The 25132-nt window shown below is 35.9% G+C and overlaps 1 protein-coding gene across 1 annotated transcript in view; it reads left to right on the top strand.

Moving 5' to 3' along the window:
- SPRED1 (sprouty related EVH1 domain containing 1) overlaps nucleotides 1-24885 on the top strand; it is a 139221-nt gene extending 114336 nt beyond the window's left edge. Inside the window, exons 5-7 of the mRNA XM_027066907.2 lie at nucleotides 3002-3154; nucleotides 16665-16766; nucleotides 19728-24885. Of these exons, the coding sequence (XP_026922708.1) occupies nucleotides 3002-3154; nucleotides 16665-16766; nucleotides 19728-20378 (906 nt within the window). The 3' untranslated portion in view covers nucleotides 20379-24885. The remainder of the gene's footprint in view (nucleotides 1-3001; nucleotides 3155-16664; nucleotides 16767-19727) is intronic.
- Nucleotides 24886-25132: the final 247 nt, after the last annotated feature.

Below are 25132 nucleotides of genomic sequence, written 5' to 3'. Positions count from 1 at the left end.
TCCTCATTTTGGGACATTAGGGTTCTTTCTCCATTTTAATGTTGAGAGTAATCTGAGATGGGGCGCCTGGGTGGCTTAGTTGGTTAAGTGTCCAACTTCGGCTCAGGTTTGTGAGTTTGAGCCCTGCATCAGTCTCTGTGCTGACCGCTCGGAGCCTAGAGCCTTGCTTCAATTCTGTCTCTTCTCTCTACCCCTCCCTCGCTCTCACTCTGTCTCTTTCTCTCTCAAAAGTAAAATAAACATTTAAGAATCAAAAAAGAAAAAAAAACTAATTCTGAGAAAAATACTTTGCGCCTAAAGCTTCTTCCATTTAGTACTTTTTTTTTTCTTTGCTGGATTCAAGAATTTGTCAAAACGTTGAGATGTTTTAAAAGATCTGATACATTTTACTAAAATTGCTTTTCAGAAATTATTCTTCCAGACTTTACTCCTGGGTGTGGAATCAGCAATGAATAAGAATTGCCATTTTACTTATCACCACTTTTTTTTTTTAACTTTGTCAGTATACATCTAAATTTATAACTTGCTGAAGGAGATATAATTAAGTAGTAGGAAAATACTGTTTAGGATTCTATAAAAATGTTTTAGTTTGTTTTTCACAATTCCTGGATAATGTGTTTCTTGTAGATTGTAGACTCTATTTTCATACATTGAGGATTGGTGTGTGGGGGGGATTGTTTTTATCATATTAATTAAGCAGAAGATGCTTTAGTTACTTAGTTATTTTATTAGCCAAGATCCATTTAGGTGTGTAGTTGTAAATTCAGTGTGTGATGTGAAATATATCTAGTTAGTAGGTTGATTTCAGCTCTTTTGGTAAACATTTTTAAGTAGAACTAAATCATTTGTTACCCAATAAACACATTTTTATTTATTTAATATGAAATAATCACTCTTTGTAGTTCCCTTTAAGAAATAAGTGTATTCTTAATCAAAATGAAATGTGTTACTGCTTAATTTACAGAATATAAGTAGAATTAACCCAAGTCAAAAGTAAAATACTTGGGTTATATAACTATCTTATGTTTGTTCAGATACGGATTTTTCAGTAGGCTTTATTTTATTTTACAAATCTTAAATGACTCAATTAGATTGGAATTCAGTAAAAGCATCCTGATCCAAATAGTTGTCATCATTAGAAGCAAAATTACTTAATTACTACTGATATTATTCTACTGCCTCCTCCTCTTCCTACTACTACAATAATAATTCAAGCTTGTGTATAGTTTTTAATATATTGAGTATCTCTGGTAACCCAAAAGTTACTAATACAAATCTACCCAATTTATAATAAAATAATAATTTAGGGAAGTTAGTTGCTTACATTTTATACCTTGGTTGGATGAGACAAGTTTCCAACTTAGGCCCTTTATCTAAGCCTTCTCCCGACCCCTTTATTTTCTTCTATTTATTTTGCTTACGATTTAGGAGAATTTTTTGGATCATTTATTTTCAGAACTGCCTGGAACATGTAATAAATATATTACTTGATTTTTTTTTTTTTTTTACTGTTTCCAGTTTTGATCGTGCATTTTGATAGAATGTTTGCTGGCTACTATTTAGCCAGCTCCTTTCCAATAATTAATTTAGCATTAACTGTCATAACACATTGGGACAACTATAATGAAAGTTAGCTAACAAGAACCATTAACTGGGTTTGGCATACTTAGTTTTAAGTGGCAGTACATTCTTATATATATATATATATATACACACACACACACACACACACATATATACATGTATATATGTATATACATGTATATACGTGTGTGTATATGTATGTATATACATGTATATATGTGTGTGTGTGTATATATATATATACCTATATATCTATATAGATATAGTGTGTGTGTGTATCTGTGTGTATTTAATATGTATTTATTTTTGAGAGAGACAGAGGATCTGTCAACTCAGAGCTCAGTGTGGGACTCAAACTCAGCTGAAGTTGGACACTTAACCAAATGAGCCACCCAGGTGCCCTTCAAATACATTTTTAAAAGTTTACTTGCTTACTCCCTGATAAAAGAATAGCTTTTAGTTTTCAGAACACTTTCACATATATTATCTCACTAAATCCTTGACTATCCATATGATAAAATAGCAGAAGTATTAGAAGTATTTGGTAATTGAGAAAACGAAGTTCCATAGACATTAAATGTCACAAGGCTACTTTGTTCCAGAGTAAGGACTAGAATGTGCATTTATAAACTAAAATATCATAGATATTTTATGAATTTTACTGCCTAATTTTAGAGCACTAAATTTTTAAATTTTTTTTTTTAGAAAAATCTTTTAAAGGTTTATACCTTTAAGATTATTAGCCCTATAGTGATTACTCTGAATTGTTTTAGATTAACCCAATGAAAGTATTTCTGTCATTTTTATTTGGCTGTCACAATCTTTTCAAATAATTATACAGTAACAGGGAAGGTAATGGCAAATAGTTGTCTCATTTCTTTAAAAAAGAAACAAATTATTTTTTCTAAAATTTTAAAAGCCTGTTATTATAGACTCTCATTGAGCATATCCCCTACCTAAGTCTCATGTGCATGATTTGAGTCTTTGTAGATAATCAGCAAGTTCGGGCTAATTAATTCTTTCATTCATTCAATAAGGTCATGGGATGTTGTTTTCTTTTGATCCGCTGTATCATACAACACAGGATAGTCCTTGGTACATGCTTTTTTCACTTGCAAAATAACACTTTTATTGATTTGTATCTTCACTGTAACAATTTCTTCATTTTCTTTGTATGTTTATTACTTATTAAAAGCTTTGTTTTAATTGATTCTCTCTCTCTCTCTCTCTCTCTCATGGCATAGTTAGGCTTCTAAGTTATTTTCTATAAGAAATCGTTGTTTTAGTTTGGGGAATTGCCATTTATAGTGATGGTGGTGGTACGTAAGATTTTCTAAATACTTGCTAGAGTGAACATTTCTTAGTTTGTTTTTCATATTTTGGCAACTAATGAATTTGGGGGATTATTTCCCATTAGGCAACTGAAGAGGATACTTCCAGTTCTCTAGTGAAAGATCATCTTTTCCCGCAAGAGACAGTTGTTACCAGTGAGCCTTATAGAATCTCAAGACCTTCTGCCTTTGAAGGTCTGGATGCCAGAAGAGTCTACTTACAAAGTCAAGCCAGTCAGGTGAGACCATTAAATATTTTTCAGTGTGTTATTCGTATGTATAGAAATTGGATGTACTAGAGAAGGACTTTAAGACCATGTGCCTTTACCAGACAAAATAAACAACAGAAATCTAGGCAAATATGATTTAATTGAACCATAAATTTTACTTTACATTTTTTGATGACAAAGGTGAAAAGGGAAAATGTGTTAGTTACATTTTCATTATCTGAAGGAAAAGGCATTTTATTCTCTTGGGAAGCATATGTTTCCCTATCATTACTCTACATAGAACTTCTCAGATGAGAGATACTACGAAAAATAGTCCTGAGCAAACATACCTGTGGCAAATACACTGATGAGTTTCATAGAGTTATTTCTTGTAGCTTAACCTCAGATACTAATAGTGTACTCCTAAATCAACTCAGACAAAAGTGTTTCCTTTGGGTACTCCGTATACAGTCTTCTAATTGTTCCAGCTTGATCTAAAAATGAAACCTTAGTTATAGGATAGAACCCTATTTTTATGCCACTCACAAATGTTATTAAATCTGTCAGAAGACCATTCTTGACCCCATTTTTTTTTAGTGATATGAACAGATGCTTTCATTCTTAAATAAGCATTTCTAACTGTTTCTCTGTGAACTCCTGTGGCTTAAACTATGCCCAGTATATGTGTACAAAATCAAAAGCCAATCAAAGTGATTTTTTTTAATGTTTTAAAATATTTATTCTTCTTGATAGCTGTTTATAAGATGTATTAGTAACCAGTGGCATAGTGGCTATGCCTGAAGCCTACCCTGATTCTCATTTAAGAATTCCATTGTAACCTGAGGATCTCAAATCTACAGCTTGTTCGGGAAGAAATTTGCATTGCATTTGCTCTTCTATTTGTCTAGAACACTTTTCCCCTAGATCTTCAGAGTTTGCTCCTCACGTTGTCACCTCTTTTGTGAACCCTTCCCTGGGTGCTCTAAATAAATAAAATAGCAATCTGTTTTGTTTTGTTTTGCTTTGTTTTGAGGGGGAGAATCTTTTTTTTTTATTTTTTTTTTTAACGTTTTATTCATTTTTGAGACAGAGACAGAGCATGAACGGGGGAGGGTCAGAGAGAGAGGGAGACACAGAATCTGAAACAGGCTCCAGGCTCTGAGCTGTCAGCACAGAGCCCGACACGGGGCTCGAACTCATGGACCGTGAGATCATGACCTGAGCCGAAGTTGGATGCTCAACTGACTGAGCCACCCAGGCACCCCAAGGGAGAGAATCTTAAGCAGGCTCTGTGCTGATTGTGGAGCTGTCATGGAGCATGATCCCACGACCCTGGGATCATGACCTGAGCCAAAATCGAGAGTCAGACACTCAACCGACTGAGCCACCCAGATGCCCCAAAATAGCAACTTTTCTATCACTATACCCTTACTCTGCTTTATTTTTCATGACACTTATCACTTCCTGACCTTATATATTTAATTTTCTATTTGTAACTTTTTGTTCCACAATATGTTCAGGAACCTAGAAGTTTCTTAATAGAATGAGCATCTAGTTAACATTTGTTGAATGAAAGAATGAATAAATGCTAACAGCATCGCCTTGGAAGCAAATGATATTTGACTCAGTTTATTCCTAGTCTTAACATCCAGTATTGGGACCTTGATTAATTTAGGATCATTTGGTTTTGCAAGGAACAAATCCATTCGCACTAATTTAAGGAAAGAGGACTTTATTTTAATGACTCAGTGGCATTTTTCAGAATTCCTTTTAAGAATAAGTACAGGGTAAGACTTTTGAGATGCTAGGCATTAAGTAGCTTCTCTCTTTCCCCACTCCTCCCCCTGTACCCTATTCACACATATTCCACATGACCATTTATCTATGTTTCTCTTTATATATTTGTTTCATTCTTTTGCACAATGGTCTAGACTATTTGTTTCCTCATTGATTAGTAGTATATTATGACTATCAATGTCAGGCTCAGCCCTTTAGACTACATGGCATTCCTATGTCCCTAACCAATTCCATATTCTTACAAGAAGGAAGCCAATTGGCTTGGCTTAGGGCAGGTTTATACATTCTATATAGCTCTCCATTCCAAGGTTACAGGATGGGCAGCCAGATTAGGCAGAGAGGAGATAAAATGGTGCACACTCCATCTAACATTGCCACTTTTGGACAGAGCTCTTGTTCTAGCCTATCATATAAACTTATGGCTTCCCTTTGAGGCATGTGCCAGATCCTGGTTTAACCATAATTATGGCTGTTTGGGAGGAGACTGAATACTAATCATGGCAACCTTTTGAGGAATGAGATGTTTCTTTCTGCCTCGTGTAAATTTTAAGTTGTGAGTTTTACATTTTCTGCCTAAACTTGTTATTTTGCCACTTTCCAAAAGGTCTATTTGCTTAATGGAACCACACTGGGCATTGGGGAAAAGTTGGATAGAAATTTCTACAACAATGGGTAAGATCTTGGGCTTTAGGCACAGGCAGATCTAGTTTTAAATTCTGGCCTTTTACTTTACTTACAGTTACAAAACTACTCAAGTTCTCCATCTTCCTGTTGCCTCAGATATAAATATCAACAAAAATAAAACTTATTTCCATAGTGTTATTCTAAGAGTTAAGGAAGATAATTCCCTCATATATACATTGATATGTATGTCACATATATGCATGTGATAAATGTTAGAGCACCTATGATGTGCCAGGCCCTATTCTAAGCCCTGAGAATAGCTGTGAACAAGAACGATATGAACTGTTAGCCTCATGAAGGATATAAATGCTAGTGAGGGAGATAGACAGTAAATAAGTTAAACCGGTAATATTTCAGGTAGTAATAGTGTTGTGAAACAAAGTAATGGGAAAGTAATGGGAAATAGAATAGTAGGAATACAGAGGAGGACTTCTGCAGATCTGTAAGATGATTGGGAAAATCCTCTGGGCAGCTCTTTGTATGGAGATATGAATAATATCAAAATAGAACATAACAGCCATATGAAAATCCAGGGGTGAGGGGCTGGATATCCAAGCAGCAGCTTGGTATTTCAGAGAAACAGGCTGATATAGCTTAGTTCAGTGAGTAAAAGTGGTAATATACTACAAATAACAGTTAGAGAACTTGGCAGGGTTTGGATAGTGTAGGCTATTGGGAGGAGTTGGAATTTTGTTCTAGTTTCAATGACAAGCAGTTGGAAGGCTTTTAATCTCTAATAAAGATCTCATTTCATTTTGGAAACATTATGGCTTCTATGTGGAGAATGGACAGTTGGAATGTGGTCATGAGTGGAATTAAGACCAATTTTGAAGGTTATTGTTTTCATCCAGTTAAAAGATTTTGGTGATTTGGACGAAATAGAAATGACGAGAAATGGTTAGGTAAGCGCAAATTCTGTTAGGTAAGAGCAAAGTCTGGAGGAAGACTTGGTAATAGATTAGAGTCAAGAATGCCTTCTGAGTTTGAGGTGCAAGTAGTTGAGTGAGAGATGATGCCATTATCTGAGATAGAGAAGACTGGGGTGATTACCTCTGTCATCACCAGTGTAGTACCACGGCCCACTCCTGTAAGAAGACACAGAGTGGATGATTTGCCTAATGTAGGGGTTGTATGTTAGGACATGTAAGCTCTTATATTCTGAATGATGTATATCATGATTAAGTAAACTGTCATGATTATTTAGTGGTGGTAAAAGACATGTCTTGTTCTGACAACTAAATTAAGTAGTAAAATAAAGTCAAGAAGAAGTAAATAAAAGCAGTATTTTAAAAGGTGATTAAAATTAAAATTTTAAGATGAAATTTGAACCAGAAACTGAGAAATTGAGGCTAAAATTATGGTAAATATTTCTTAACCAGTGAAGAATAGATGGAGTACGAAGACAGATTTCCAAAATTTGTGTGGATTAGGAAATTAAAAGTGTAAAAGTTAAAAGCAGCATAAAAAGGAAAACAGTAAAACAAGAACTAAAATCATTTAAAAGGGGTCAAATCTTAAAAGTATAGAGATGAGAGGAATAAACTTTTCTAAACATGGTGATTTGAAATAGTGTAAACATAAAAATTAAAATATAATGGTAAGGGGCGCCTGGGTGGCTCAATTGGTTAAGCGTCTGACTTCGCCTCAGGTCATGATCTTGCAATTCGTGGGTTTGAGCCCCGTGTCAGGCTCTGTGCTGACAGCTCAGAGCCTGGAGCCTGCTTCAGATTCTGTCTCCCTCTCTCTCTCTGCCCCTCCCCCGCTCATGCTCTGTCTCTTTATGTCTCAAAAATAAATAAAGGTTAAAAAAAAAAAAGGAAAATGGTAAGATACTGTTTCTAATTTTGCTCCTACTGCTCGTTTTTAATGTGGAATAGATGTAGCTGAGGGAATAGTTACTGCATGTTGTTTTGTTGTTTATTTATGCTAAACAGACCATCAAGTCTAACTGGCATGGAATCTGACTTCTGGAATCTTGAGTTCCTTGAAAAGGATGACATGTTTTCCTCAAGTAGAGAGCTGAGGAGACCCAGCAGAAGATCAGATCAGAACATTTCGATATTTCAGCCTTTGCCTCAGATTAGGACCAGTACTTGGCCAGTTCTCAGGTGTATGTGCACACAAACGCACACACAAAGATATGCTCTTGAGCATGTTGTGTTGTCTTTTGGAGAGAAGGGTATGCTAATAAGTCTGACTCATGGGTTGTTGTGTTGATCTGGTTTGAGGACAAACCTAATTCCAGAGATAGCACTATAAACCTGTTAATTCATTTTGTTCTGAGTGAATTAAGCTCTCCGTAAACATTTGGCTTATTTGTGATATCAATAACGGACTCTGTAAGATAAAGGTGAAATACTAGCAAGCTTTAATGCTGTTAACAGTCCCAGTGGGAAAGAAAGGAAGGTTCCATGGCTACAGTAATTAAAGATTATAATTTCTTAATTCTCCAGGGACTGTGGGTCACTCAAAATTGTTCTCAGCAAGTCACAGTAACAGCATGGATTTTAAATATTTCCTGTGTAACTGAAGTTTTACTTTCCCCACTCAGCTCAGATTTTATAGCTCCTTTCTTTCACTTTCATGGTGGCCATTTTTTCAAACACAAGGGTTTTGTCATCTCTTACTTAGGTGTTTTTTTTTTCCATCTCAGAAGAGAAGACTCTTGTTTCTTTGATAGTGTTTGTCTTAATTTGTTCTGTCAAACACTTGATTATCTCTGTTTCCCCAGTACCTACAACTGCATGTTATACTGATACTCTCCATTTTTTCTCCTCTAATATCATGGTATATGAAGTAGGATAATGAAACCTATTAGTATGTCTTACTCTTTTTTTTAAAACCTTTTAGTATTTCTGCCTGGTGTTTTTCATAAATAAAATCATTACTGAAAGCAATACTCAAATTTCTGAGAATCATTTTGCTTTTACTTTGGAAGGTGACTTTCATTCTAATATTTCAGATTACTTGTTAAAGTGTTACATGTTTTGCATGTTTAATAATTTTATCTGACCTTTGTAATTGTCTTAGGAAATCAAGAAGACTTGAGATTTTATATTCTTTTGATGCTTTGCTAAATGCTTTTGATTCCAATATCTCATTTGAGCAGTAAATAAATAAGTAAATAAATAAAGATATTATCAGTGAAGGAATTCATGCATAGAATCATTAAGTACCTGAACAAAGTCACCACGTTAATATTTGTTAAATTATTAGAATTCTCAGGTTATTTACAAATGGTGTTTTTCCTCCTTCTGCCATCTTCTCGTCTCCTCTTCCTTTTTATTCTAGCTCAAGTTGGAAATATTTCATTTATAATAAATAGGCAGCTTTATGTTACATTACATCTAATAAGTATGGCTTGTTAATCCTTATCATAGCTTGTCCCTACTATATGCTGTTTAAAGCACTTACATAACTCATTAATCTTCACAACAGTCACTACAGCAAGCTGCCTCATTAGGGGGATAGACATTATCTATAGTTTATATACATGTTTTTTTCTAAGTTTACTATGAAATTTTAGAAGAAATGCACAAAAAATGTTATTAAAATATTGGTACAAGAAGGGAAAAAGTAATTTTAAGCCAGTTTTATTAAAAAGAGGCAAAAATAGAGGCTGAAAACAATTTGCATAACTTTTCCAGGGATTTTTGGAATCAGAACAATCAGTCCAGAGTTATATTTCCTCCTCATCATCTAGGCATCCTAGGAAGCAAGATTGGAGAGATCCAGTTTAACACTTTTAAATACAAAATACTTCCAACATCTTGAGTGATGGGTAGAAAAACTTCCCAATGGAGGAGAGAGAATGGATGTATGTACATCCTGAACTAGACCAGTGATTTCGTGTAGTTGAGCAGTGAGAAAAAATTTAGTGAATGTAACACAAAGTTACAAGGGACTGATATTCATCATCCGAGACCCTGGGAATTTATTTGGCCTATCTTTTTTGGCTGAGGGAACTCTTTTGACTAATGGGAGGGAAAAGAACCGAGCCCTTCTCCCAAAATGCAATGATGATAGTGGTGGAGTGGTTAAAGAATGTAGTCGCCACGCAGAAAAGTACAAAATGGTGCTAGATAACTGAAGAGAGGGAAGTAAACAACAGTTGGCAGGCAATTCTTAGCCTGGGGATTTTGAGTGTGAACATGTCTTCTGGAACCAGACTATTAGGGTCTGAATTCTAGCTGCTTTGCAACTTTTCCTTATATCTAAGATTGATGTGACCTAGAGAAAAAAAGGATGATGTTTAATGACTTTGTATAACTAGATATTTAATTATAAATTTGCTGATGTCAAAATAAGTGAACTCAGTTTATTAGGAACTAGAATGGTATGGGTATTCTTCTTTAAAGGTACACAGATACTAGCTATGCATTTAATAAATCTGGAAGTTTCTTAAGAGGAATAATGTGCACTTGCATTTGTATAGTGGTACACCATTTGTCCATTTGGGTGTCACCCAATAGGCTTCACAGGGTGAATTTCCCATATTATAGAATCTGGCCTTACACTTGCTGGTCAGAAACCTTTTTTGTCAAGATGGAGTCCTCTTTTACGGACTAAAATAATCAAGTTTAAGAAAAATGATGTAGGGGCGCCTGAGTGGCTCAGTTAGTTAAGCATCCAACTCTGGATTTTTGACTCAGGTCATAATCTCACGGTTTGTGAGTTCGAGCCCCACATCAGGCCCCACACTGTTAGCTTGGAACTCTCTCTCTCTGCCCCTTCCCAGCTCATTCTCTCTCTCTCTCTCTCTCTCTCTCTCTCTCTCTCTCTCTCTCTCTCAAATAAATAAACTTAAAAAAATGATACATAAAAAATCAGAATGTAAAAATTTAATTTAAGCCATCATGTGGACTGTAATACTAGTGGTAGTTTGTTTAGTACAATGTCTACATAAAATAGATCTTCATAAGATACTAGGTCGTTGTCCAAAGCTTGCTTCATGAGTATGTGTTCAAGAGAGTACTTACATGCTTTGAATGTTTAATTGCTTTTGACTGGATAGGTTGATGGATCCTTCTCCACAGCCGGTCAGTCTTGCCAAAAGGTCTAGACTGCTTTCTTGCTGTCGAGAAATATGAAAAGTCTGAGATTTTACCCTAAAGGTTCAACCTTCTGGTTGCTTCCAGAAGATGTAAGGCTGCTAAATCAGAGACAAGGGACATTATTACTCACAGCACAATAAAGTAGCATGAGCTTCATGTTTGGGTTGGTCCCCTGGCCTTCCGAGTCCCATGGAGATGGTGCTGAGCTGCTCAGGTGGATGAAACACACTCAGTGGTTTTGCATTGCAGCGTTGGAACCCTGAACTTAGGGAACCCAAAGTCGTTTATAAAGGATGTTAAGTCTTGCCTGACTTTGCCAGGGAAAGAGATGGTGTCATAGTCATAGTAGATACTAAATAAACCTAACTAAAAAGGGAAGGCACTTGCCTTTCAAGGGCTTCACTTTACGTACATCTTTGCAAAGATAGTCAGAAACAAAGGCAAAAGGTGCCTTTCCTCACTAGATCTACAGAAATGAGACCTATGGAGAATTGTTACCTAACACTAGCTTAAAAAACACGAGGTTTGGGGGCACCTGGGTGGCTCAGTGGGTTATGGTATCATAGGTTTTTGTTTTTGTTTTTTACTGCCCTAAAAATTCTCTGCGTTCTGCCTATTCATATCTCTTCCACCCCTGCCAAAGCACAACTCTTGGCAGTCACTTAAATTTTTATTACCTTTATAGGTTCACTTTATCAGAAAGTCATAAAGTATATAGCCTTTTCAGATTGTTTTCACTTTGGTTTCCTTCACGTAGTAGTAATGCATGTAAAGTTCTTCTTTGTCTTCTTTTTTTTTTTTTTAAATACTGACTAATATTCTCTTGTTTGGGCATATACCACACTTTATGTTCATCTACAGAAGGACATTTTGGTTGCTTCCAAGGTTTAGCACTTATGAATAAAGCAGCTAACAACATTTGTGTGCAATTTTTTGCATGGATATAAGTTTTTGAATCCTTTGGGTAGCAAGGAGTGCAATTGCTGGATCATATGGGAAGAGTATGTTTAGTGTTATAAGACATTGCCAAATTGTCTTCTAAAGTAGCTGCACCATTTTTAATTCCCACCAGCAGTCAATAAGGATTCCCTGTTGCTCTGCATCCTATCCTCCCCAGGATTTAGTGTTGTCAGTGTTCTCGATATTAGCCATTCTACTACTTGTGTAGTGGTATCTCCTTGTTTTAATTTGCATTTCCTTGATGACTTACGGTATGTAGCATCTTTTCATTTGCTGTTTTTCCATTTGTGTATCTTCCATGGTGAATATATGGAGATCTTTGGCTCATTTTTTAAATTGGGTTGTTTCATTATTATTGGTTTTTGAGAATTTTTATTGTTGGTTTTATTTAAAAAAAATTTTTTATGTTTATTCATTTTTGAAAGACAGAGAGAGACAGAGCACAAACAGGGGTGGGGCGGAGAGAGGGGGACACAGAATCTGAAGCACGCTCCAGGCTCTGAGCTGTCAGCATAGAGTCCAATGCAGGGCTTGAACTCCTGCACCATGAGATCATGACCTGACCCGAAGTCAGACGCTCAACCAACTGAGCCACCCAGGCACCCCTTTATTGTTGGTTTTTAAGACTTCTTTGTATATTTTGGATAACGTTCCTTTATCAGATACCTTTTATAAATATTCTGTCCCAGTGTATGACTTGCCTTCTCATTCTTTTGACACTGTATCTTGCACAGCAGAAGGTTTTAATTTTAATGAAGTCCAGCTTATCAGTTCTTTCTTTCATGGATTGTGCCTTTGGTGTTGTATTTTAAAGTCCTTGCCATTTACCAAAGTCATCTGTAATGTATCACTGATCTATTCTTTTGTCAATCCCACACTGTCTTAATTAATGTAACCTTGAAGTCAGGTAATGTCAGTCCTCCAGCTTTTTTCTCCTTCAATATTGTGTTGGCTCTTCTGGGTCTTTTGCCTCTTTCTATAAACTTTGAATCAGTTGTGGTATCCACAAAATAACTTGCTGGTGTTTTAACTGGGACTGCATTGAATCTGTAGACTAATTTGAGAAGAACTGACATCTTAACAGTATTGAGTCTTCCAATCCATGAATGTGGATATCTCTACATTTATTATTGATTTTGTTCATCAGTGTTTTATAGTTTCCTCATAACAGATCTTACACATATTTTGTTAGATTTATACCTAAGTATTTCATTTTGGGGAGTGCTAACATGAATGGTACTGCATTTTTAATGTCAAACTCCACATGTGTTTATTGTTCATATATAGGAAAGTGATTGGCTTTTATGTATACATTTTGTATCCTGCAACCTTGCTATAATTGCTTATTAGTTTAGTTCTGGGAGTTATTTTATCAATTCTTTCAGATTTTCTGCATACATGATTATACCTTCTGTGAACAAGGACAGTTTTATTTCTTCCTTCTCAATCTGTATACCTTTTAATTCTTTTTCTTTTCTTATTGCATTAGCTAGAAACTCTAGGTTTGGATTTAATCTTTTTCTAGTTTTCTAAGGTGGAAACATAGATTATTGATTTTAGATCTTTTCTTTTTTTTTTTAATTTTTTTTCAACGTTTATTTATTTTTGGGACAGAGAGAGACAGAGCATGAACGGGGGAGGGTCAGAGAGAGAGGGAGACACAGAATCGGAAACAGGCTCCAGGCTCTGAGCCATCAGCCCAGAGCCTGACACGGGGCTCGAACTCAGACCGCGAGATCGTGACCTGGCTGAAGTCGGACGCTTAACTGACTGCGCCATCCAGGCGCCCCTAGATCTTTCTTTTCTAATATATGCATTTGATGCTGTAAATTTCCCTCTAAGCACAACCTTCACTCTATTCTACAATTTTCATTTCCATTTAGTTCAAAATACTTAATTTTTAAAAATCTCTTTGATCTGTGTTAATTTCGAAGTGTTGTTTTGTTAAATCTCCACATATTTGGAGATTTTTCACTTATCCTTCTATTATTGATATCTAATTTATTTCCTTTGTGGTCTGAGAGCAGACATTATATAATTTGTATTCTTTTAAATTTATTGAAGTCTGCTTTGTGGCCCAGAATGTGGTCTGTCTTGGTTAATGTTCATGTGAACTTGAGAAGATATTTTGCTGTTGTTAAATATCTGTAGATGTCACTTATATTCATATGATTGATGGTGTGGAGTTCAACCAGGTCCTTACTGATCTTCTGCCTATTGGATCTGTCCATTTCTGACAGAGGGTGTTAAAGTCTCCAGCTGTGATAATAAGTATGTCTCTTTCTCCTTGCAGTTCTGTCAGTTTTTGCCTTGTGTAATATAATGCTCTGTTCTTAAGCACGTACACATTAAGGATTGCTAGGTCTTCTTAGAAAATTAATCTTCTATCATTATGTAATGCCCTTCCTTATCACCACCAACTTTTCTTGCTTTGAGGTCAGCTGTGTCTGAAATTAATTAAATAGGCTTTCTTTTGATTAGTGTTAGCATAGAGTATTTTTCTCCATCTCTTTACCTTTACTCTGTAAGTACGTTTCTTATAGACAACACATAGTTGGGTCTTTTTTATTTTCTCTGACAGTCTCTGTTGTTTAATTGGTGCGTTTAGGGCATTAACATTCAAAGTGATTATTGATACAGCGGAATTAATATCTACCATATTTTTTATAGTTTTCTATTTGTTGCCCTTTTTCTCTGTTTCTGTTTTTGTCTTTCATTTATTTTCTGTCTTTGTGGTTTAATTCAACATTTTATATGGTTTCGTTTTCTCTCCTTTTTGGCAGATAAGTGACATTTGTTTGTCTGTTTTATCTTTTTTTTTGTGGTTATCCTGAGATTTGCATTATACCTTTACAACTAATCTGTGTCCATTTTCAAAGAACACTAAATTACTTTACAGATCTTGCAATTACCTTATAATAACAAAATAATCCCAATTCCTCCTTCCCATCTCTTGTATCATTGCCATTCATTTCCCTTTATATATGTAAGTATACACACACACACACACACACACACACATATAATCATACATGATTGAATACATTGTTACCATTTTTATTTTTTTTTAATTAAAAAAAAATTTTTTTTAACGTTTATTTATTTTTGAGACAGAGAGAGACAGAGCATGAACGGGGGAGGGTCAGAGAGAGGGAGACACAGCTCTGAGCTGTCAGCACAGAGCCCGACGCGGGGCTTGAACTCATGGACCGCGAGATCATGACCTGAGCTGAAGTCGGCCGCTTAACCGACTGAGCCACCCAGGCGCCCCCATTGTTACCATTTTTAAACAACTGTTCTCTGTTAGCTCAATTAAGAATAAGAAAAATTAAAACTTTATTTTATTTTCACTTATTCCTTCTTCAGTATTCCTTTATTCTTACGTAGATCTGAGTTTCTGATCTGTATTATTTTCCTTCTCTCTAAAGAACCTCATAACATTCCTTGTAAGGCAAGTCTACTGGCAACAAATTTCTTCAGTTTTTGTTTGCCTGAGAAAGTCTTTATCTCTTTTGAAGGATTTTGGTTTTTTGTAGGGTACAGCATTCTAGGTTGGCAGGTTGTTTCTTTCACCACTTTAAATCTTTGACTCCACTGCCTTCTTGCTTGCATGATTTCTGATAAGAGGGCAGATGTGATTCTTTGTCCCTCTGTAAGTCAGGAATTTTTCATTTGGTCATTTTTCAGGACTTTTTCTTATCTTTGAGTTTTTATAGTTTGAAAATGGTATGGTAGGTGTAGTGGGGGAGAGGGCGTGGCATTTATCCTGCTTGGTATTCTCAGAGTTTCCTGGGTCTGTGGTTTGGTGTCTAACATCAATATGGGTAAATTGTCAGTCATTACTATTTCATATAGCTCAGAGATTCTTTCTTCAGACCTGTCCAGTCTAATAAGTCCCACAAAGGCATTCTTCATTTCTCTTAGTGTTTGTGATCTCTAGCATTTCTTTTTGGTTCCTTATTAGGATTTCTATCTCTTTGCTTGTATTGCTCATTTGTTCTTGCGTGCTATCCATTAGAGCTTTTAGCATATTATTCATAGTTGTTTTAAATTCCTAGTCTTCTCATTCCAAATCCCTGCTGTGTCTCGTTCTGGTGCTTGTTCTATCTCTTCAGATTGTTTTTGTCTTTTAGTATGTTTGGTAATTTTGTTCTTTATAGCTAATAGCTGGACATGATGTACTGGGTAAAAGGAACTGCTGTAAATAGGTCTTTAGTATGTGGTGGTGAGGTGTGGGGGGACGGGGAGCATTCTGTAGTCCTATGAATAGGTCTCAGTCTTTTAGAATGAGCCTATGCCTCTGGTCTGTGAACTCCACCAATATTTCTCAGTTTTTTCTAATTTCTTAGTTGGGTTAGATGGTTAGAGTTGGCTATTTCCCCTCTCCTAGGTCAGATATGCTCTGATAATATCCCAGTAGGTAAGGCTCTGGTTAACTAGTTTCTCCTGAGGGCAGACCTTGGGAGTTTTCTGGCATAGTTCAGAAGTGGTTCCTTTCCCCCTCCACCTGCTGGAAGCATGCAGGGATTTTTCTGATATTTATCAGCTGAGCTCCGGGAGGTAAACTCCCAAAAGTGTGGGGCTTCACTATCAGCAGCTCCACCTCAGCACTCGTTTCTGCAGCAATTCTGCTCATGAGTTTGTTCTGGTGAGCTGTGACTCCCATTACTTTCCCATCTCTCCAGTATTGGGGGCGGTGGTTTGCACCGTGTCCTCCTCTGTCTTACAGATCTGAGACAAATTGGTGCTATTTTTTCTATTCAGTTGTTTACTTGTTAGAACAGAGTGGCGTTTACTAAGTTCCTCACGTGTAGAACCAGAAACCAGAAGTTCATGTTACTTTTGAAATTAAAATTTAAATGTATAAGGAAAGACCTAAGTTCAAATAATCAATAGGATGATTCAAATAATGCTCTTTATTACAACCATTTTGAAAAGCTTCACTGCTAATAGGTTATGAAACTTTGGAATACACACTGTATGGTTTTATTAAAAATAAGAAATACATTCTCTGGTCACTTAAGTAGAAATTGTTTATATTTTAGATAACATTCAGTCATCCGGGCCTAGACATTCAGGGCAGAAGTATAGAATATGTACAACGGCAAATATCCAAGGAATGTGGAAGCCTAAAGTCCCAAAATAGGGTAAGTAATCTTAGCTTATCTCCTATTGTGGGATATAACTAACTAACACATAAGTGAAATTTTTTAGTCCTTTTAATTCTCCATGTAGCTGAATTATACTAGAAAATCTTTTGTGTGTTAATTTGCTACATGCATGTTTATAGAACACTATTACTTAAATTCCATCCAAATTTCTGGTTTGACTCTAGGAGTTGCCACTGTGTATTTATCACTGGATAAAGCCAAGAGAAATTGTGTATTGTTAATTTAATGGACTGTATCCATCATTCCACCATTAGCCCAGACCTGGAGGGTTTTTTAGCCCTGGTTCCAAATATCTTGAGAATGGAAGTTTGTCTCAACCTGAGTCAGGTGCTTACCTGTAGATGGTCACTGTGTCCAGGGACTGGGCATAGGCATAGGAGAAACAAATGTGACTACTAGAAGCCCACTTGTATAGATAAAGGAAAAGGTCATTTTGATTTAGACACCATTTGGTTTATCCCCAGAAATATTTAACCTGCTCCCTGGCCTCAGGAAGATAATCTACCCAGAAAGGAGGGTAGAGAAAGGAGGAGGAGAGAGTGAGAATAAGTAGGTGTGGGTGTCCTGTGTTTCAAGTGACTCATATAACCAAGCTGTATACATGTATGTCTTTGTATTCGTTTGCTAGGGCTATCATAACAAAATAGCAGACTGAGTGGCTTGAAAAACATACTGATTTTCTTGTAGTTCTGGAAACCGGAAGTCCAAAACGAAGATGTTGGCACATTTGGTTTCTTCCCAGCCTTCTCTTTCTGTACCTTTTGGCTGTGTCCTCACATGGTCTTTTGTACACCCACACATCTCTGGTGCCTCCTCTCCCTGTATGTCCAAATTTCCTTTCTTAGAAGGATACCAGTCAGATTGGATTAAGACCCACCTTAATTAAGGATCTATTTTAATGTAATCACCTTTTAAAGGCCCTGTATCCAAATGTAGTCACATTGTGAAGTACTGGGGGTTGAGGTCTCAGCATATGAATTTTGAGAGTGCACAAGTCAGCCCGTAACATTGCACACTCTGGTTCCTCACACTCATCCCATTACAACAGCCCAGAAGTCTGAACCCCTGGTAGCGTCAATTCTAAATCCTAGATCTTGTCTAAGTCAAGTGTGGGTGAGACTCAAGGTATGATTCGTCCTAAGGCAGAATTCCTCTCTACCTGTAAAACAAGACACCTGTAAAACAAGACCCAAATACCTGCTTCCAAAATACCATGATGGAAAAGGCATACAATACAATAGATACTTCTTTTGAAAAGTGGTAAATTTTAGAAAGAAGAAAGCAGTCATGAGTCCTAAGCAAGTCTAAAACCTGGCAGGGCAAATTCTGTGAGATTTTAAGGTTTGAAAATAATCCTCTTAGGCTTTGGCTCATTGCTTTGACCTATGCGCCTACCACAGTGGTGACCCCATTTTCTTGGCAGTGTGTGATAAACTCATACCAAAGGCTCTAGGTTTCCTGGCCCACTGCAACTGAGGAATTGCCTTTGCCATATGGAATTGAGGAGAGAGACTTACCTTTGGGGTCGTTCTTCCCTTTTTTTAAAGGATAACACATGTTTTCAGTTAGATAGCTGTATTTCCAGTCCTGTAAATCCTTGATGTCCAGTAGCCTTTCTTCATTTCATCCTACCTCTCTTCCCTTTAGCCCAACATGGCAGCATTTCAGTTGAGATGGTTGGTTGGATTTGGCAATCACACCCATAATCTCTTTATTATGTGACAGATCAGCATACCTTTGCATGCTTTCTAAATTTTTGCACTATCCATAGGCTGAGAATTTTCTGACTCTTGAAGATCTGCCTCCTTTTTGCTTCAAAATTTCTATTTCAATTTATCCCTTTCCTCTTACATTTTGCTGTTAGCAGCAAGGAGTAACTAGTCACCTTCAGCACTTTGCTTAGGAATCTCTGCTAAATATCCAAGTCTATCACTCACAAGTTCTATATTCCACAAAACACTAACATACAATCCATCCACATTCTTCACCCAGTTTGTAACATGGATCGCCTTTCCCCAGTGTCCAATAATGTGTTCTTCATTTCCGTCTGAGCCTTCACCAGAAGCATGTTTGACGGCCATATTTCAACCAACAGTCTGTTCAAGGCTTTTTGTAACATACACCTCAAAACTTTTAGCCTTTACCCATTACCCAGTTCCAAAGGCATTTCCACATTTTTAGGTATTTGTTAACAACAACACTCCAATTCTTGGTACTAAAATTTATATGAGTCAGGGTTCTCCAGAGAAACAGAACCAACTGGTTGTGTTATGTATACACAGAGAGATTTACTTTAGGGAATTGGCTCATGCAATAGTGGAGGTACATAAGCAGAATATGCAGGTAGGCTATCAGGCTTGAGACCCAGGGAAGAGTTGCAGTCCCCATCTAAAGGCAGAATTCTGCTAGCAGAATTCCATCTTGCTTGGGTGGGGCGAGGCAGGGGGCGGTGGTCAGCATTTATACTATTAAGGCCTTCAGCTAATTGGTGAGGTCTGCCTATGCCCTGGAAGATAATCTGTTTCCCTCACAGTCCACCAATTTATTTTTATTTTTTATTTAAAAAAAAAATTTTTTTTTCAACATTTATTTATTTTTTGGGACAGGGAGAGACAGAGCATGAACGGGTGAGGGGCAGAGAGAGAGGGAGACACAGAATCGGAAACAGGCTCCAGGCTCCGAGCCATCAGCCCAGAGCCTGACGCGGGGCTCGAACTCACGGACCGCAAGATCGTGACCTGGCTGAAGTCGGACACTTAACCGACTGCGCCACCCAGGCGCCCCATAGTCCACCAATTTAAAGATTAATCTCATCCAAGAAACATAAACATCCAAAATAATGTTTGATCAAATATTTGGGCACGCAGCCTAGCCAAATTGACATATAAAATTAACCTTCACAGTTATTACTGCAGTTTTCATGTCTTTCCTTTTTAGGTCCCTTTGAAATCAATCCGACATGTCAGCTTTCAAGATGAGGATGAGATTGTCAGGATAAACCCTCGAGATATCTTAATACGTCGTTATGCAGACTACAGACATCCTGACATGTGGAAAAATGACTTAGAGAGAGATGATACTGATTCCAGTATTCAATTTTCTAAACCAGACAGTAAAAAATCAGACTATCTGTACTCTTGTGGGGATGAGACTAAGTTAAGTTCACTCAAAGACTCTGTGGTATTTAAGGCACAGCCTTCCTCATTAAAATTTAAGAAGTCAAAACGAAGAAAAGAAGATGGTGAACGTTCCCGCTGCGTATACTGCCAGGAAAGGTTTAATCATGAAGAAAATGGCAGGGGGAAATGTCAGGATGCTCCAGACCCTATTAAAAGATGCATATATCAAGTTAGTTGCATGCTCTGTGCAGAGAGCATGTTATATCATTGTATGTCAGACTCAGAGGGAGATTTTTCTGATCCCTGTTCATGTGACACTAGTGATGACAAGTTCTGCTTACGATGGTTAGCCCTAGTAGCTTTGTCTTTCATTGTACCATGTATGTGCTGCTATGTCCCTTTGAGAATGTGCCATCGTTGTGGTGAGGCGTGTGGGTGCTGTGGCGGGAAACATAAAGCTGCTGGATGAAAGGATCCAGTGCCAAAATGAGCTTAAAATCTTTGTTTCCAGGAATTAGCTAACTTGGATTTGTGGAAACTTTTGGCAAGCAATATGAAATCTTGCCTGGTAATCATTGGGGCCACACGTGGAGGAAGCAGAACTTGTCAGTTCTTGGCATTTCACAAATGCTAGCCATGCCTAACTTTTTCCCTTGAGTGCATGGCATGTTTTGTTACAGGTTGTAAAGAGTATCTGCAAAAGGAAACTATTTCTGGTTATTGGGTATAAAAAGTGAGCATAAAATATCCAACTAAAAGGGATTAATTTTTGGCATTTTTATATATTTATGCATTAGGTGATGGGACTTTTAAAGGTTTGAATTCATTAAGACATGAACTAAAAGTGCACTAGGGGACAGTTGATTTCAATCTAAGAAAAGTTAACACTTGGGAATTGTAAGAAGTAAAACAAGTACAACTAAATCATTTATTAGTTGTTTTTTGAAAGCAGTTTTATGTATAAATAACAAATGTTTATATTTAACTAAATATAAGGTACGAATTATCACATATTAAACTTTTCTTCCCCTTCCTAGTTCTGAAGTAGATGTACATATATCTACTGTCACATTCCATTATATTTTGAATATTTTACTCATCTAGTTAATAACGTTTTTATTCCATGTGAATGATTTGATATTTTCATCCTCATTTCCCTTGGCTACAGTTTATATTGAGTTATATCTGTACATTCTGGTAATCTAAAATCTTTAAAAATATTCTAATAGGCTTGAGTGACCAATTTTTTTTTAAAGCACAGATGTAATTGTCTAATGTTCTGATGGGAACGTAACACTTATTTTTATATAAAAAGAGACTGAGTAAACATTATAGAAAAAAGTGAGTTTTGGGATTGTTTTGTTTTGTTGTGGTATTCAACCAGCAAGTTGTTTTCTTTCAGAGTTTTCCTCCTTCAAAAAATCATATTGCATTTACAAATGTTTTACAAGGCAAAAAGTGTAACTGGATAGTTAATATAAAAGTTTCCTCCTGAGATCTCCACTTAACTCTGCTAAACTAGAATATGTTCAGCTGTGTTACTAACTTTTTAACTTAATTCTCATTGCTTATTATTTGCATAAGAGTAACTTTTCCCAGTTGCATTTTATTTTATTTAAACTGGCCTAAAAGCAAAATTATTATATGTTAAAGTATATACTGAACTATCCCAGGAAAGTATTTAATCCAACATTGTGAATGAAATATCTTGTACATATAATTTTATTTCTTTTGCAGAGCATTGTATTACTGGATGTTTTATTTACAAAGTAGTTGGATAAATGTTCCAACAAATTGTTTAAAGTGGTTGGGGTCCATTTGTCTGGGTTTTTTGGGTTTTGTTTTTGGTGGGGTTTTTTTGTTTGGTTTGGTTTCATTTCTTTTTTTTTTTGTTTGTTTTTTGGGTTTTTTTGGTCTTTATAAGTGTTACATTAAAACTCTAACAAAGTAAAGGGTTCTTTAAGAACGTTCCCTTAGAGGGATAGAGTTGAGAAGTGTGCCTTTTTTTAATGGCTTGAAGTTTCAGAAGTGATAGAAATTAAAATCACACTACCATTTGAAGCTCATTTCTATGCAGGTTTTAAAATGTCATTTATGTATCATTCTTTTTACATACCACACTTAGGCTTGTGTTCACTTTCTTCTTTTGCCCCAGATCAAACTGAACAATGTATATAACACTATCTGTCTGTAAAATACTTTTTTTTAAGAAAGCATTTATATTTATATGACAGCTTGAACTGACAACATTGTGTATATAGATCATCTTGAAGTATTATTTCACATTGAAAAGAAGAAAAATATATTGATAACTATAGATGTTATGAAGAAGAGGTTATTTCTAGTTTTGTACTAAAAATCAATTGGATGAACTAAATCCAAAATATGACACTGTAGCAGCCGTTTTAAGACTTATTTTTACTGTTTATATATTTGAACACTGCTACACCAGATGATCTTCATCCCTGAAGTTTTCAGCTAAACTTGGTTTCCTAGAATAGACTGTTAACTTTCAAAATTACTTTTTATTGGTGAAATGGAAATACTCGTTTTCCTTGTGAATGAATTTTCATATTTGTAAGTGCTGAATTTATAATTCAGGTTTGAGCAAGGTGTGAATAACTGAAGAAAATAACTTGCTGGCTATATAGGAAAATGCTGTGGAAATGAACTGTGTATATACTTCTGGGAAGAACAATTTTAATCATTTCTTCTGTTAAGCACTAATCAGTATAGTGCAACTCCTGGTTCTGTACTGTATTTTATATGCAACATATATGCTTTAATATTTTAATGTCTGTGCATTAATATTTTCAACTTGTTTAACCACTTTGCTGCTAAGATTTCGCCATCCCATTCCCATTTTTTCCTTTACCATTTTAAACAAGTTTCTTCATTAAAAACTACGGTGATGAAATGGTTTTTATTTCCCCTTGGATTTTCATAGTTAACACACTCAGATTCCAAACTGGTCTAGAAAACTAACGAAATATAGTGCTATCTGAATCCCTATGTGGGAATATTCTCTTGAGTAAATTCTCATTATGTGGGGGGGTAAAAAGGATAGTCTGAGTTTCTCTTTCTTGACGTGTATCGGTAAGTTCAGGAACATCTTCTCCTTCTGCCTACAGACCTGGTACTGCCAAATGGCTTTTCCTCGGAAACCTTTCTCTTTGAATCTGGTAGTAGAAGCAAATGGCTTCATAGAACAACTCAAGTAACAGTAAATACTGAAAATGAAATCATCTGGATGGCATAATAAGAAAGACTTTGGTCTGATGGCTTGTTGTGTTCAGAGTTGATAACTCTTAAATGATTTTTCTCCTGCCTTGACAGGAGAATCCTTTGATTTTTGAAGAAATAGGAGGTATGGGACTTCAGCACCACCTACTGGATGATTTATAGACCAGAGACCTGAGGTGGCAATCAGGATCTGACAGGGTTCATCACTACTACCAATAAAAAAGGGCTATTTAAGCAGTGGCCACCTCCAAAGGGAGAAAACAAGAGTAAGAATTAGCTCAAAGGAACTGTAAATCGAATCTTTCCTCTAATGTGTCTGGTTGGTCACTGAAAGATTTTAAGCACTTTTTTCTTACATAACCTGTCTTAAAATATTTATTGATATTCAGAACTGGCAATCAAACATAATGGATGTGCCGAAGCATTTGCAAAACCGATTCTTTTAACTTGCAAAAGCCATTACCAAAATGGTATTCTAATTTTCCTCCCATTACCAGTCAGGGAGAGTTTTTTTAAAGAAAATAATGAACGTCACCTGTATTTCATCATGATAACTTCAGAGAGTGTGTGTATGTCTCTGGGATGATGTTGGGACAGGGGTCAAAGTTTAGGGGGGAAAACTTGAAACTACCTATTTTCATTGGTTATTCAGCAGTGCCTAAAATGAACTTTTGAAGTAATATAAATGCACTTTGAACTCATGTGTATAGTGCCATCTGATATGTTGGGTAAGTCTTTTTCTTTTTTCTCCCCAACCCCTTGATTGAATGCCACAGAGATGTTTTCTAATATCCATGTAGGTCTTCAGAGTACAGGAAACACGTACTTTCCTCCAGATGGGCAATTCAAAGGCTGTTTCTTTTTTTTGAAATTTACTTAGACTTTGTGATTACACTTCGGAATATATGTGTAAGTTTGGGTTTTTAATTTTAGCCCAAAGATATATTAGGCAAGTGTAACATTTTTCTACATGTAACTTTGAAAACTATTTACCTAGAAAACAGATCCTTCACTAAATATTCTCATTCTTAATTTGACCTCCAGGTTCACATTTCTAAGGATAAAGGAAAGCACTAGAAACTTGCATTGTTGCACTTAAAAAAAAATTGGTCTATAAACCATGGTAATAATAGTACCATCAGGTGTTTTGCAGTGAGTCAAAACATTAAGAAACCACAACCTGAGGTGATTTATATAAACCAAAAAAAAAAAAAAAACCCACAAAATACAAAAAAGGGCTTTAAGGTGTTAAGGTACTGTTTGCCTAGCAGCCAGGTGGTTATAAAACTTTCATATGCTTTGATACACTGATGTTAGCCATTGTTCCTGAAAGCTCCTTAAATTGCATAAGTTGCTAGTTTTGAAACTTCTCAAGAATAATCTAGTTGAAAAACCTTTGTATTAAAGATACACATAGATTTTTGTGAACATTGCCGGTATGTAGTGTCATTGCTTTCTATTCTTGACCTCAAAAGTGCCTCACTTGTATATTACTTCCATTAAAAGCTTGACTGCATTCTTTCTAATAAGCAATGAAAACTTGTTTAACTCCTGTCATAATGTATCTCCTTAGATATAGTTGCTTAGCTTGATAGTTTGGATATATAATGTAAATATGCATATATAAGTTTGTAACTGTTTTTGTTACATCATACCCATGTAATTGGACATATCAGATGATATCATAAGAATTTGTTTTAATTACCTGATTAAACCTATCATGAAATACAAAAGGACTTTTTCTTACTCTTCCAGAGGATATCAAAGTATCACATAAGAGATCATAATTACTCAAAGAGAAAGCAATAGAAATGAGCTTTTTAAAAAAAATCATTTTTAAGGTATATTTTAAACTGAAAACTCATGTATATAGTTCATCTTATTGACATTTATTCATCCTTGATTGTATCCAGATTTGTTATGGTCTGTTACCTATAAATAGGTAAACACAGTAAATATAAATATATTTATTGGTTTGGG

The sequence above is a fragment of the Acinonyx jubatus genome, chromosome B3 (genome assembly GCF_027475565.1).
Source record: "Acinonyx jubatus isolate Ajub_Pintada_27869175 chromosome B3, VMU_Ajub_asm_v1.0, whole genome shotgun sequence".
NCBI classification, from domain to species: Eukaryota; Metazoa; Chordata; class Mammalia; order Carnivora; family Felidae; genus Acinonyx; species Acinonyx jubatus.
The sequence above is the reverse complement of the archived record's forward strand: the minus strand, read 5'-3'. Positions and strand labels throughout refer to the sequence as shown.